The sequence below is a fragment of the Pinus tabuliformis genome, chromosome 9, assembly GCF_031772625.1.
Source record: "Pinus tabuliformis cultivar Carrire ecotype Pingquan chromosome 9, CPIR1, whole genome shotgun sequence".
In the NCBI taxonomy this organism is placed as follows: Eukaryota; Viridiplantae; Streptophyta; class Pinopsida; order Pinales; family Pinaceae; genus Pinus; species Pinus tabuliformis.
Window position 1 is genome coordinate 1,285,523,344 of NC_142307.1, and position 16,441 is coordinate 1,285,539,784.

Below are 16,441 nucleotides of genomic sequence, written 5' to 3' on the forward strand. Positions count from 1 at the left end.
TCGGAGAAGACCTCAATAAAATGTGCTTTGCCAACAGCACATCTATGTCCTGGTGCCCATGGCTCCTGACAGGTGAAGCACAACCGCTTCTTCTTCAGCTCCCTCCTGGCATCGTCGTCAAGTTGTACTCGTCCTGGATTCCCCTTTGGAGGAGGAATCCTCACATCCTTCCCCTTAGACTGAAAAGTCTGTCTCTGGGGGTAAGGTGTCTGGGTCCTGGGTAAGACATCCTGTAAGTCCCGGGTCCTGCTGATAGCGTCCTGGAGTGTGGCTGGTTTAGTGGATCAGACTAAACCCCGAAGTGGCTCTGCTAACCCCTCAACATACATATAGACCCTCCGCGCCGTGGATAGGTCTGGCACCATCACGGAGACCCTCAAGAAATCTGCAATGTAGGTCTCTGGGCTCCCTGTCTGTTTGAGCCTTGTCAGCTCAACAAAATGCTGCTCTGGATCCCTCCGGTCAAATCGCTCCATCAATCTCCTGGTAAACTCAGCATATGTCGTCACTGTAGAGTGCCCGAGTGTAACCATCCCATGAAACCACCAATCCTGGGCCTCGCCATCCAAATGCAATGTTGCCACCTTGATGGCCTCTGCCTCCGACATCTGGTTAAGCTGGAAATAAATGTCCAGCTTCTCCACCCAAAACTTTGCCGAACTGTTTAATGAGCCATCAAACGTAGGCAAGTGGAATCTACTCGCTGGACAGTGGGTGTCGCCATCATGGTAATGCCAGTACCCCCTGTGATGGTCGCGGGGTCTGCTATCCCGCTGGAGCTGAACAAAATCTCTGAATGAGAGGGCTTCTCTGAATTCCTGCCCATAGGCCTGGTACTCTGCAAAATAATCACCCATATGTCCGGGCTCTGCCTCTTGTTGGGCTACGGCCCCCATGTCCGCTCCTAAGAAAGTGGGCACAGTAGAGCATGTAGGGGCATGCGAGGCCACCTGCTGCGCAGTATCACGCTGCTCTGGCAAGTGATGGGATGCACCTGATCCCTCACCAATCTGAAAAACTCGTGGGCTCTCACGTTGTCTGGCCTCTACTGCCGTGAATCTCTGCCCCATCACCTCAATCTGCCTCGACAGATCCTGCACTGATTTGAGGAGCATATCCGCAAATCTCTTCCCGTCCTCGTCGGCCATTTGTTCTGCGTCCACTACTGGCTCTCTCTGTTCTGCATCTACCACAGGCTCCACCTGTTCTGCGTCCACCACAGGAACATAGTCTCCCTCCCCGTAGGTATTCTCCAACCTACGTCCAGTGTCTCTGTACCTCCTACCTCTGTAACAAATGTAGGGTTTTTCCCTTGGTGTCATAGATTGCTAGCTCCATAGGCTGAGCCAGATCTATGCTCTGATACCACTGTAATATTCCTAACCCGGAATATTCCTCAAACCCCAGCAAAAACTCCAACCAAATATGTGCAAATGATATAATAACCCAAAAGTGATAAAATAACAATGGAACAACATATAATAATGTAAACTGGAAATATAAGCAGATACACAAGAAATGCAGCGAGAAATGCTAAGCCATTTTATTATACTGAGCAATAAAATGAGTACAAGAGGTGATTAGACAGATGGCACCTCGACTTGCACAAGGCAAGTGAAGAAATACTCTCAGAATGACAAGAATGGCCTCTCTGCGTGGATCAGTGCTGTGAAAAGCGCGATTAAATCGCGCTTTTCTCCCCGCTCCGATTTAATCGCGCTTTTTACACGAAAAAATCGGCTATTTTTTTTGCCGATTTTTTTCCGAAAAAAGCAAAGTGCGATTTTTTCCGAAAAAAGCTCGGGGTTGTCGGGACAACAGGATTTTATAAAAATTTTTTTGGTTTTCCATTTGGTCATTTGGGTTTTTTCATGCAATTTTTTTGAAAGAAACAAATAATTTTTGAGTGGGGCAGCTTAATGATCAAGTCTAGGCCCTAGTATGGATATGCTATTCATGGTAATGTTAAATTCTTAAAGTAAAAGTGACATTCTCCTTAATCTTCATTTTCATCTTTTTACTTAAATTTTTAACATTACCATGAAATGACTCAGGATGTTTGAGAGTGGTTCCAGCCTTATTGGATTTCATATGGGGAAAGTAGAATTTTAGATTTCATTTAAAATCCAACAGACTTATCAGTTTTTCAGGATTGGGAGATTGTAATGTTTCCAAGTGACACCACCTGCTCGGGCTACCCCTACCACCAGTAGAGGACGTTGTATACCTCCTATAGCTCCTACTTCTAGTTCTTCAGCTTCTAGAGCACATCAGACTCCACTACCATCTCCACTAGCACAGGCACCAGCATCTACATCTAGAGGGAAAGGGAAATCTGTGGCATTTTCTCGCAAGAGGGGCAGAGGAAATCAATAGGATTGGACCTCATTTTATTGTATATGACATTATGACATGATGAGATACATTATCATATTTTTTGTTGATATTTTGAGGCTGAGTTGGGACTCAGGAGTCAGAACTTATTATTCAGGACATGATTCAATGTTATGTGTGATTTTAGCGCTAGAAATGATATTAAACATCTTATGTATTATTTTTTCTATCATATTTATGTGTCAATGTATTTATTTTATGTTGTAGATGGTTTAGATATTAAAAAAATTGAAAAAAAATAAAAAAAAAATGAATATTTTTGTACCAAACGATTTTTTTCCCGCTTTTGTCCGATTTTTTCCCGATTTTTCCGATTTTTTCCAATTCGTTCCCCACGCCGATTTAATCCCGCTCGCACTTTTCACAACATTGGCATGGATGCTGCTGCTGCTAGGAAACAAATGATGATTTGGGGCTGCTCCCCTCCTCGGAAAAAGTTGAAACTCTGGATTCGGGCTCTGCTCAAGAAACCCAGAAAAACCCACAAAGCTTTCCTGGAATGGCCGACCCCCGAAAAACGCCCTCTTGGGGTTTTGCGCAGTTCCACAATGCCCTGCACTGCCACTGAAGAAAACCCCTCTAAACTCTGCCTGAAACACTGCCTGAAACCCTGCCAAAAATCCTCCAATGATACAAGAGCTGGACCCCTGCTTAATCTCCCAGCATAACTCCACCCGCAAAACCCCAATGCAACACTACAACCAAAAAGAGCTGCGTCCCTCTCCAAGTGCTGCGCAGTCCTCCAAAATGCTGATGAAACTGCTACTGAAATGCTGATAAAGCTACTGCTGAAATGCCGATAGAAATACCTTGCCCGAGCCGGCACTCTAAGTCCCCCGGGGCTAAGGGTGAGATCTCCGAACGGAGACACTCAATGCACTAAACAGTGCTGCAGACCAGCTAAACAGCCAGCGTGCTCAGAAGTCGAAATGACTAGCTCAAAATGCACATAGCTAAATGATCCAAAATGAGGGGGCTCCTCTCTATTTTATAGCCTCTGCCTCTCACAATCCCTAGGCTCACCTCCTCCTATGTGATTCCCCTCTTGCCATGTGTTCTTCCCCACTGCGCAGTCCCTCCATGTGTCTGCGTGGGCCCCATTTCTGCGTCCCCCTTTGGCTCCCTTGGCTCCTCCTTAAGTCACAACGTTGTGCTACTAGGAAGTGACTTTTTATTCTTAAAGTGAGTTATGCCCCCCGTCCTCACTTTTTTATTTATAAATAACTATAGAAGGCAAAAATTGGGCAAAAGCGAATATTCCGATTAGCCATGGCTAATTATGAATATTACATGCAAATAAAGACTGTATACCTCCAAATCTTAAAAATGATGTAGCTAGGGCTACCAGAAACCTTTTCGCATGAAACGAAAGGGGTTCCTCATTAGAACAGATACTCCTAACACAATAGAGCAGTCCTCTTGGCCTGAAAGCGGTCAGAAACAATAGATCTAGGAAACGAAAAATGGATGCAGTTGTACCGATTTCGGATTTGGATCACCAACGGATACGACCCTCAAATAGCTCTCCAGATCTTAAAAATGACGTAGCTAGGGCTACTAGAAACCTTTTTTTATGAAACGAAAGATGTTCCTCACTGGAACAAATGCTCCTAACACAATAGAGCAGTCCTCTTAGCCTGAAAGCGATCAGAAATAGTAGATCTACGAAACAACAGTCGGATGCAATTGTACCGACTTTGGATTTGGATCACCAATGGATATGACCCTCGAATAGCTCTAATACCATGTAGGAATTTATAGGGTAATTTCCTTAGATAGAACACCAAAGGACATCACTCACAAACAGATCACAAATCAGTACACCAATATTCTTGACGTGGTTACCCTCAAAGAGGGAAACAGTCCACGGCCTGAGCCAACGCGGCCACTTCAGGCAATTTATTAATGTAAAAGAAAGAAAATTTACATAAGCTTCTCTCATGAATGATCACCTAACAAATGATGCTCCATGCACTTGAAATAGAGGATCATGGACCAATGGGGTGTTAAGCCACAGATCAAGTGTTGGTAATACCGAGGAGAGAATGAACCGTTGGATCACTTCATGTCTAGAACATATCATGACCGTCAGATTGTAAGTTACAAAAAGTACATACAAAAGAAACACACTTTACCTAACTATACACTAGACCAAGTTGTACTTAATTATTTCCTATGTGTCGGAATATCCTAATAGTTTCTAGCCTTTGGAAAAATTCGTTGGGGTTTTTAGAGGTGGATCTAGGCATAGGAACGCAAGATCCACCCTCTAGCTCTCCTCCAAGCTCAACGCCCAATCCAAACAGGAAGCTGCTAGCCCTTGGAGAAAAGTTTGGGGTGATTTTTGGTAATTTTTGAAGATTTGAAACAATTTTTCCATTTTTGCGGGGATCTGAATTTTTCTAAGGCCCCATTCTCCCTTGCCGTGGCCTCTTTCCCTCTCCTTGGTGAGCCACAACCCTGGTTTAGCCTCCAAAACTCTTGCCATAGGCCTCCCTTGTGAGCTGCAACCCTATTTTGGCCTCTAAGGCCTTGTCGTGGGCCTCCCATGCTCTATTTTCCCTAGAAGGCAAGCCTAAAGGCCTTCCTCTAGCCATAGTCATTGCCCATTTCAAGCCTAACATTGGCCTTTAGCCTCCATTTCAACCCTCTTCTAGCCCTTTTCCTTGCTGCCTTTGCCCTATTTAGTCATTTCATTGGGTTATTGAGCTAACACTTTGTGAGTGCAATAATATTCTTGAGATTTTGAGCTAACATTGGTGGTTGCAGTTTGTCATCTCATAGGAAAAGTTTTGGGCAATTTCTCTAGTCATCTTCTAGGCCAAGAGACTTATTGGTTTGCTTCCTAAACCCTTGCTTCCTCACTGTTCTGCTAATAACCATCTACACATTTGATAACAGTGACATATAACTCATTTAAGTGGCCTAAAAATCAGTCATAAGTTTGCTAGGTCACTTGCATAAATTTGGCATTCATTATTTGACTTGTTTCATGAAAATTTGATGACTGTCATAAGCATAATAAGGTCTGACCATAACAGTGGCATTGGCATCTAAAAGAACCTAATCCATTGAGAAGTTTGTGTTGGCAAAGTAGTTTAGCATTTGGGCTACTGTCAAGGATCAAGTGGTACCACATAGAGTCGAGAAGGAAATGACAGTTGAGATGTGGGAGGCTCTCAAGAATCTGTACCAGCATACTTCTGTGCAGAGAAGAATGCTGCTCGAGAACCAGATGAGGTTGTATCAGATGAAGGGTCAATCGATTGACACCTTCCTCGGAGGACTGAATGAGATCTGAGACCAGTTGACTGCTATAGGAGCGACACTGGATCAAGAGCCTATGGTGAGGACAACCTTGAATGCTGTCTTAGAAAATTGGGAAGTGTTTGTCCAGAGTATCCTTGGCAAAGGGAATCTCCCACCTTGGGACGAGATGTGGGCATCTCTTCGCTAGGAAGAAATCAGACGACAGTCGAAGACAGGTAGCAGCAGCAAAGGGATCAAGGTCAAGCAAGAGGAGGAGGATGTGGCCCTAACATCTGAGGGAAAGCAAGAAAAGCAGAAGAAGAAGGATCTCTCCAAGATCAAGTGCTTCCACTGTGGGGAGCTGGGTTATTATGCGACCCAGTGTCCAAGGAAGAAGAGTAAGGGAGAGTCTTCCAAGACTAAGGCAGTGCCAACACGGACAGAGAAGGAAGTTTTGACAGACGATGACTGTGCCATGAGTACACACGGACCACTTGAGCGGAAATGGGGAGACATCGAGCTGTAGTCAAGCGGACTATAGGTGATGAGGGGCAGGATCCTTGAGGTACCCAGCCTCTTGGATTAGACCTTGCTACGGGAGCCCCGACAAGGAGTAGCAGGACTGGCTCAGTGGGTAGAGATGGATGCGGATGGAGCAGCAGAGAGAACTACAATGTAGGAGTCCCAAGACAACACAGAGCTAGCAGGCTGCAGCAGTTTGAGAGGCACAGGAGTGTTGCACCAGTGTAGGAAGGCACAGAGAGGTGTGCAATGATGCGAGATACAGGGAGTTGTTGCAGCAGCACAGAGGCCAGAGAGAGGGAGCACTTGTCAGCGGCAGAGGGAGCTTCAACATCAGTGAGTGTTTCTAGCCCAATGGGGAGGTCAGTTGGGAGATCAGTTACTTACTTCTGAGTAACTGAGTTGCAGTGCAGCAATGAGAATCACGATGCAACATGATGAGAGGAGGTACAGTGTAAATGTAGTGTTGGGAGAACGGACCAGCAACAGCGCAGATGCAGAGGGAGTTGTAGTGTAGATGTAATGCTGGGAGGAAGGACCAGTAGCAGCATGGATGCAGAGGGAGCTATCGTACAGATCCAACAGTGGCAATGGAAGAACCATGGGCAGCAGTACAGGAGGCAGCAGTGCAGAGGATGTTGGGAAGGAAGGCCTAGCATCAACACAAGTACTGATGCCGGATGATCAGAGTAATACTCAGTGAGGAGTATTGCTAGAGCACAGTCCTTGCTAAGAGGGAGTGTTGATTTGGGGTAGCATCGAATGTGCTCCAACCACAAAATTTGGTGGAGAGGTTGGGGCACATGAGATCTCCAATACCCAGAAAGGGTTTGGGTAGATTTTAAACAGATCATGAGATATTAAGATAATTAATATTTTTAATGGAGTCCCTAAGTCTAAACTTAGGGAAAATAAAATATTAATGTGTATTAATATGAATCTGTGTTAGAGTGGTCCAAAAGACATGGATCAAGCTAGATCTAATCTTAGCTGTTGATTAGGGACTTAATCTCGGCCGTTGAGATGTCAACAGGAAAGGTATAAGAGGAGGCTTGAGGGTCACTTGGAGAATACACCAGAGTGATCAGTGATTCTATTCTCTAGAGTGGGGTTTGCTAACAAAGATAGAATCAGTGATCGGGAGAGCAACTGAGGAGCATTGAGTACAAAGAAACAGAGAAGGCAGAGATTGTGTCAGGAGAGCAGCGCAGCAACCAAGGAGAGTGATGCAAAGCTAGCAAGGGCTCACGCAGGGCCACACAAAGGCAGCCAAGTGCTGCTCAGAGCACCAGAGAGGCCAGCGTGTTTGATGCAGAGGCCCAGAAAGTTGACGCAGGGTCTCCTAGTGCTAACGCAGGCCAAGAAAGGCTGATGTAGGGCCAACGTGAGACAGAGAGGAGCTAACACAGTCCAGATTAGGCAGATGCTGCGGTTGCAGAGCAATTTTGTGCAGAGGAGCTGCCGAAAAGATTTTCCGGGGTTTCAGCCAGGAAATTTCTCTCAAACTGTGAGGTATAGCTGCTAAGGAAATTCTTTGTTGGGTAGGCTAATTTCGGCACCTAGATTGTACTCTGATATTGCTTAATAAGAAAACCCTCAGAGAGCTGCACCAGTTTTCTTGCATTGGGTTTTTCTGGGGACATTGGTCCAAAAATAATGGTGTCATGTGGTGTGTTTGTTCTTGTTTCTTTTAGTTGTTGATCTGTAATATGTTGAGCATGCACTGGTGTTTATTTTCAGTATTTACTTTGTAAATAACTTGTTAAAGAAAAATAACAAGTAGGTAGGAATAAATTAGAAAAGTGCATGAAGGGTTTCTAAACTAAGTAAACTTAGAAACTTCAACAACAGACTCTCCAATGGAGGGAATTTATCCCTGAGTTGCCAAATTAGCACTGGGTGAAGGTTGAGGTTATTCTATTATGAGGGGGCAAATTGCATATCCGTCGAGAACAAATTTGTGGTGCTTTAGGGGACCGAGTTGTTAATGAGATCAGGTGCAAGCATTTTCCCTAGGATTGTTTAAGATATTTATGTAGATTCCCTCCCAAAATTTCCATTAATAAAATATTGCCAGATTTGCAACAGTTTATTTAATTTATGAGTTTCTGTATTGCAAATTTAATTAATTTGCTAGAAATTTCTATGGTGTGAAATTGCACAAATTTTGTGGTGTTTTTGGGATATAAATGCATGGTATCATTTTATGAAGAAAATGCCCTATCAATTTTAATTAAATATAAAAAGGGATATTATAGTGGTATCAGAGTTGGTTTTCCTACCAACATGAAGGAATTTTTTGGGAAAGGAAAAAAAATGCTTCCGAACTAGTAGGAAAGATTGTTCACAGAAGTAATCCAAAAAATTGAGGATGTTAATAGAAAATGTGTAGATTATAAGAGAAAAAATGAAAATTGTAACAGGAAATCTCTTGAAGATTATAATAGAAAGGTTGAAAAATCTAACAAGAATCTCACAAGAATGCTAGATCGAATTGAAGCATGGGCATCAACAATGGTGGCGAAGGAGAAAAATTGTAGATCTGAAGATGATAAAACAGCTAAAGACTAGAACACAGAGATTGAAGTGAGCCCAAAGGTAAATAATGATGTAGATAAAAATATGGAAGGAGAATCTGTCGAGAGTGATATGCCTTGTAACAAATTGGAGGTTTGTGGCTACATAGGGCAACATAGCAGTAATGGAAACATTGTTTTACAATTTTATAAGTGCCATTAAAGGGGAATGACACTGAAGCAGAGGTATCCAACCTTCTTATGAGGATTGTACCTTATGATCAAATTACCAAGGACACATTTGGAGAAATTGCACCTATTGAGAAGAAAAATGATAGGTTGTTGCAAATATAGTCGACTGGGTTCAAATGTGTTAAAAGTGGTCCAACAGTCATACGTGGGAGCATTTTACATATATATTTGTAATCCTGGTATTGGTATACAGATTCTTGATTATATGCAACAAGGATTCTCTAGGTTTATTTGGGATCCAGGAGTGCAGGTTTTGAAATGCTTGAGGGCAAGCAATTTTGAGAAGGGAGGACTATAATGTACCTTTTCGAGAACAAAAGAAAGGAGGAAAATTTAATTATTTAATGTCATCTTAAAGGTGATATTCAGTAATTAAAATAAAAAGGGGACTATAAGTGAGCTTAAATTAATTAGGAAATAAAACTTATAGTCACTTTATTATTAAAAAAGTGACCTATGGTATTTCAGTGACCATAGTATTTGGATGGGAAAATTATAAAAAGAAAGAAGACAGTTTTTTCAAGGATATCATTGGATATTTGATAAATTGATATTGGAGTTCTCGTAGCTTACCATGTGAGGAGAAACCCTTGTAGACTTCCTAGTTTCGGTGTTCAGATATACACCCTAGCTGGTGGTGTTGGTTTCAATGGTTGTAAATCCACCCTAGGTAGCCATTGTGATCTTTGCAAAGAAATTGAATTGAATCCATCCGTAGGCTGAAATTGTCAAAGAAGGGGATGAAATACTTGAGCAGCAGTGAATTGACTTACAGCTGGGTGGAGGCCGAGTTTATTCTATTATGAGGGGCAGAATTGCATATTTTCCGGAACATATTTGTGGTGCTTCAAGGGGATGAGCTGTCAAGGAGATCAGGTGCAAGCAGTTTCCCCAGGTTTGTTTAAGATATTTATGTAAATTCCCTCCTGAAATTTCCATTAATAAAATATTGCCAGAGTCACAACAGTTTATTTAATTTCAGGGTTTCTATATTGCAAATTCATTTGATATGCTGGAAATTTCTATGGTGTGAAATCACTCAAATTTCATGGTGTTTTTGGAATAGAAATGCATGGTATAATTTTCTGAAGGAAATGCCCTATTAATTTTAATAAAATATAAAAAGGGATATTACAATCAGTTATAGTTTCTTTGGTAGTACCATACTACTAGGATAACCATAGTAATAATTCTATAATCTAATACACACAAGCATACGAGAACAGTAGTTTTTTTACGTGCTGCATTTCATCAAGAACATTAGGACAGGATATTGCTTGATTATATTGAGTGAGGTTAAGACAGATGTGAAGAAAACTATCTGGGAATGAGCTATGTGAGAACAAGAAAAATATAGAACAGTAAGAATTCAACTTATAATGAATGCATGAAATATTTGTACAGTGAGGATTCAGGACACCATTCAATGTTTGGCAAGGTATTAGAAGGAAAAATGAACCGGGACAAAATTTAGAGCAAATGCATCAATATTTTCTTTGGTGTTTGCTCTGAATCTCTTAGTTTTGTGGACATTTAAATTCTAGTTTAACACTCTTGATGAGATGACACACTCTCTTTTGAAAATATAATAAAGAAAAATGACTTCCAAGAATAGCTCAACCCTTATTGTTTTTAACAAAACTAAAACTTACTGCTCCATTCTGCACATGAAAGTTTGTGACAGGATCAAGAGCCTTGGCTCGTTTCTTTTCTTTCAGTAAATATCTGCAATAGTAGTCATCAGTAAAATTGGTCAGCAAGCAAAGACAGAATATGTTTTATTTTCCATATTTCATGATTCGTAAGAAATCTCACAGATATCAATTAAAATTATCACTCTAAGACAATGCCAGTTTTCTCCCAGATACATGTTCCTAACCTCTAGGTTCAGATGGTCAAACAAGTACAACAGCTATCAGCAGTCCCACTTAAATGTGATGCATTTTGATACAGGAATTGCCTAGCCATAAGTTGGAACAGACATAACACATGCTTGTGTAAGAGATAAACCCTTCAAATTGAAATCAAATTGTGTTTTATTTTATCAAATATATCAGAATAGTACATAATTCTGTCATGCATTCTCTTGAATAGAGCATACACAAGTTCTGCCCAAGACAGTTGGCAGTGAAGTTCAACAAACTACCTTACCCAAAAGGACTCTCTCAAATATTACATGAATATAACAAGGTTTAAATTGCAAATGGTTCTTCCCAAATGCCTGGTCGAAACCCTTAACTCTGAACCATATGACTGCAAGAGATATAATGCCTTTGGACTGTTGATTTCTGGTAGCGTCGGATGTGCTCTAAGTCTCAAACTTTGCAGAGAGGCTTGGGCACAGGTCTTCCAAAGAACCCAGAAAGCGTTTTGGGAAATTCCACCCAAAAACAGTTTTATTCAAATAATTAATTATTTTTAATGGGACCCTAAGTCTAAACTTAGGAAAATAAAATAATTAATGGGTATTAATCTAACTGTGCGTGTAACTTCTAGAAGAAGATGAGGATCAAGCATAAATGATCTTAGTCATTGATTAGCTTCTAATCTGGGTTGTTGGATGTCAACGAGGAGATTATTTAAGGAGGCTTGAGGGTCATTTGGAAAGACACAGAGTGAGTTCAAAAGTTCGATTTTTTGAAGCAGAGTAGCTGCCGGGAGAATATTGATAGTGAGTTTGTGCCAGTGTTGCACAAATCGGCAAAAAATCGCGATAATATCGTATTATCGCAATTTTTTCAAATTAGCGATTAAATCGGGGGTAAAAATCGGGATTTTTTTTTTGGCCAATTTTTTCAAGAAAAATCGCGGTTTTTACTCAAAAAATCGCCGAGGTGTCGGGCAGTGCGTGTTTAATAGGAAAAAAACAATTTTTTTTTTGTTCATTTCAACAGAATAGGGCGCGGTGGAGCTTGGAGCATTGGAGAAATAGAGGCTTGGAGATTTTGGAGCTAAATCAAGTACTTGGAGGCTTAAATCGAAGAGTGAGCTAAGGAGGAGAGTCTAAAACCGGTATGGGCACCATAGTTTTGTGTTTTCATTGTTTTGTAACTTTGTTTTTGTTTTTTTCATGTTTTTGGTTGGGTTTGGAAGGGGGTTTTGTCCAATGTAATTTTTTTTTAGTTTTTTTGGTTGGGTTTGGAATGGGGTTTCTTAAATTGTATGTAATTTTTTTTAGTTTTTGTAAAATGTAAATAGTAAAATACTAAATTGTAAGTTTGTAACTTGTAAATACTAAATTGTAATCCTTATTTTCCCATAGGTTCACTAAAACACCATTCAAGTTTTCAACTTCAAAGATCAAAATCAAACATGCCAAGGAAATTCGACCCTTTCTAGGAATTTGGTGAACCTGCGGCCCTGAATGATAGAATAAACTTGTCTTGCAAGTTGTGTGGGCACCATATGTCTGGAGGGGTGTACAGATTGAAATATCACATTGCACAAATCCCTGGATTTGATGTAGGGCCTTGCTCAAATACAAATCCTGAACTCATCCGAAGAGCCATGAAAGCATTGGAAACTTTAGACCACACTAGAGAGGCCAAACAAGAAATGAAGAGGCAACTAAGAAAGTCAGCTGAACAAGGAAGTGGCAGTGGTTCTACTGCAGCATCAACCAACCCGGTAGCTGCCTCATCTTTTTTTGTTCCTCGAACCACACCTGGTTCACAACGATCTATCAGTTCAATGCTAAAAAAAACTGAAAAAGAACAAGCTGACAAATTGCTGGCAAAATTTCTCCTTTGGAGTGATATTCCTTTCAGCATTGTAAGGAATAATCCATTTTTCCAGCCTGCTCTTGATGCTATTGCAACTGTTGGCCCAGGGTACAAAATCCCTTCTTATCATGACATGAGAGGCCGGATTCTTCAAAATGAAAAGCTTGACTACACCAAAAGATTGGAGGATTTTAGGGAATCATGGGCACAAACAGGTTGCACTGTGATGTCAGATGGTTGGACTAACCAAAAGGGGAGAACCCTTATAAACTTCTTGGTTAGTTGTCCCAAGGGGACTATGTTTATCAAATCTGTTGATGCATCTGCACAAATCAAAGATGCAAGAACTTTATGTGATTTGCTGGATGTGTTTATTTTGGAGGTGGGTGCAGAAAATGTTGTTCAAGTCATAACGGACAATGCCGCAAATTATGTTGCTGCTGGCAAGATGCTTATGGACAGGCATCCTACTTTATTTTGGACACCTTGTGCTGCACACTGTATTGATTTGATGTTGGAGGACATAGGGAAAATTCCCTTTATCAAAGATATTGTTGAGTCATCCAAAAGCATTACAAAATTTATATATAACCATACATCTGTGCTTACCTTGATGAGAAGATTCACCAACAACAAAGAGTTGGTGCACCCCGCCATTACACGGTTTGCCACCAGTTTCATATCTCTTCAATCCCTCTTGAATTCTATGTGGGATGTGAAGAGAATGTTTCTTTCAAAGGAGTGGCGTGCTTTGCCAATGAGCCGCAAACCAGAGGGAGAGGCCGTATGCAGACTAGTTTCATATCAGGAAGACTTCTGGGTGGGAGTGTAGGAGGTGTTTTCCGTTACTGAACCTTTCATAAAGGTTCTTCGGTTAGTTGATGGTGAGAAGCCCGCAATGGGCTATTTGTATGAGGCCATGGGCAGGGCCAAAGAAGCCATTTGGGCCTACTATGATGATAAGGGAGATGAGGGGTTTCAGAGACAACTCCTCCTGTGGGGAGTGATTGATGAACGATGGAACAACACACTCCATCGTCCCATTCATGCTGCTGGGATTTTCCTGAACCTCACATTTTTTTACACATGTGGGTTCGTATTTGATGCTGAGATCATGGATGAATTCTTAACCTGTGTCCAGAGGATGGTGCGATCTTCAGCAGAACATATAGAAATCTCTAAAGAAATTGAGACATATAGGATGCCAGGTGGCACATTTGGCTTTGAGATGGCTGTGACTGATAGGACGATTAAAATGCTAGGTATCTTTTAGTTTGTTTCAAATTTCATTGTCTCTTCAAATTCCATTTTTTTCTTATGTTTATTTAAAATTTTATTTGTAATTTTGTTGTAGATGCATAGTGGAGAATGTATGGTGCCAAGGTACCCCTTCTACAAAAACTTGCCATTTGGATCCTCAGCCAAACATGTAGCTTGTCAGGATGTGAGCGCAACTGGAGTGTATTTGAAAAAATACACAACAAGAAGCGCAACAGGTTAACACTTAAAAATTTAAAATATTGCAAATTTCCAAATAAATTTTTGAATTCATTAAACAATATTTTTTTTTTATAATTATTAATTCTTTGTACAGGTTGGAGTCCTAGCGACGTAGTGATATGGTCTACATCTACTACAATCTTCGATTGTGGGTGAGGCAACTTGAGAGAACACTTGATATGGAGGCCATCTCATTGGATGGGATTGACACCACTGCTACATGGAGGGTTGAGTCCGAGAGGCCTCTCATGGAGTCTGCTAATGACTGGTTAGTGCAGGATGTAGTAGAGGAGGAGGAGGAGGAGCAGGAAGAGTTGGAGCAACAGGAGGAGGAGGTGACACCACTTGCCCGGGCTACCCCTGCCACCGGTAGAGGACGTGGTCTACCTTCTATAGCTCCTACTCCTAGTTCTTCAGGTTCTAGAGCACAACAAACTCCACTGCCAATTCCACCAGCACCAGCATCTACATCTAGAGGGAAAGGGAAAGCTGTGGCATTTTCTCGCAAGAGGGGCAGAGGAAATCAATAGTATTAGACTTTAGTTATTTTGTTCATTTCATTGTATATGACATTATGACTCATCATATGAGATACATTATTATATTTTGAGGCTGAGATGGGACTCAGGGGTCAGGACTTACTATTCAGGACATGATTCATTGTTATGTGTGATTTTAGCACTAGAAATGATATTAAACATCTTATATATTAGTTATTTTATCATATTTATGTGTCAATGTATTTATTTTATGTTGTAAATGGTTTAGATATTAAAAAAATTGAAAAAAAATGAATATTTTTGGACTAAACGATTTTTTCCCGATTATTACCGATTTTTTCCCGATTATTACGATTTTTTCTCTGCGCCGAAATTATCCCGATAACAATTAGTGCAACATTGGTTTGTGCAGTGAGGGGCAGGGATAGTTGGGTTGGAGTATCTTCTCTAGAGCCCAGGATACACAATAGAGAGACACCAGAAGAAGGCATCACAGGACCCAGGAGGGGTTGACACTGAGCCAAAAGGGCTCACGCAAAAGCAACACAATTCTCCAAGCAGAAGTCTAAATTTGCTGAGGGAGCTGACATTTTTGAGCCGGGAGAGTTGTAAACTGCTCCAGAAGAAATTGATTCCCAATTGAGCTGACGCAGAACTTTAGAGGCTGACGCTAGGCCCACGCAGAGGCAATGCAGAAATAGCTAGGGACACATTGGATTAGCTGTCGAATCAGCAGGAATTTGCCAAGTAGAGTGAGGTAATCTCACAAATTTCTTCTGCTAGTTTATTTCTTTGTAACTGGATTACCGAGAGGGCATCCAGAGTTGTATTCAGAAAACTACTGCATAATAATAAAAACCCTCAAATTTGTTGCACCGGTTTTCCCGCATTGGGTTTTTTCGAGGACATTTGTCCAAAAAATATTGTTAGTTGTGTTGTATCTTTCTCGGTTGTTTGGTTCTTGTTTTGGGCATATTATTTAATTGGTGTAGGCTGCAATGTATTAGCTTCGATATTTGCTGTAGGAAGTAGTAAATAATTTGTTTCAGTAATTAACAAATGGGAGAAGTTTAATCAGTTGCTACAATAGGGATTCCGGTTTACGGAATTTTCACATGGACCAAGACTAAATTATTCAGGATCTCCTCCCTGCATGATTAGAAATACATCATCCTCTAAAACTAGTAAAGATATTAATTCATGTTACTTGTCAGATATTAAAAGGGATCCTATGTCATTGATTCTCATTCTCATTATGGGTACACAATTTCCTCTAAAAACAGTGCATATAGGGCAGATAATACTATATGGAACATAAAATAAAATAATGCTACATGAGCTTAAGCTTTCTTCATCAAATGCTACTTCAGGAAATAACCTAAGGAGAAACCATATACAAGACCTACATGATACTATATCCTTAGTCAGGATACTATCTTACACATTGATCATCAACCCCATTAGCTTTTGAATTCCCAGTCTAAAATCCAGGAGCAAGGCATTTAAACTGGGCTACCTACAGTCAAGAATTTCATATGGTCATCAAATATAAGAAGGTAGACACGCTGCTAAGGCTCCTTCTATCTTATACTTCAAATGTGCAGCTTAGTATGCCACATACCCTTACTTTGGTCTAGTGATAGAGTCTATCCGACAACCAACTTGGTCAAACATACCACCTTCCTTGACCACATAATCCAGGATGGTTTTCTTTATAAGCTAAATAAGATATATGTTCTAGTCAGATGATCTCACCTTCTTCTTATCAAACAGGCCCATTCTTCTA

General features: G+C 40.9%; 1 protein-coding gene across 1 annotated transcript in view; it reads right to left on the bottom strand.

Moving 5' to 3' along the window:
- Positions 1 to 16,441, bottom strand: part of LOC149153276 (malonyl-CoA decarboxylase family protein) — a 440,473-nt gene that overhangs the window by 22,424 nt on the left and 401,608 nt on the right. Inside the window, exon 13 of the mRNA XM_089439676.1 lies at positions 10,586 to 10,658. Within this exon, the coding sequence (XP_089295802.1) occupies positions 10,586 to 10,658 (73 nt within the window). The remainder of the gene's footprint in view (positions 1 to 10,585; positions 10,659 to 16,441) is intronic.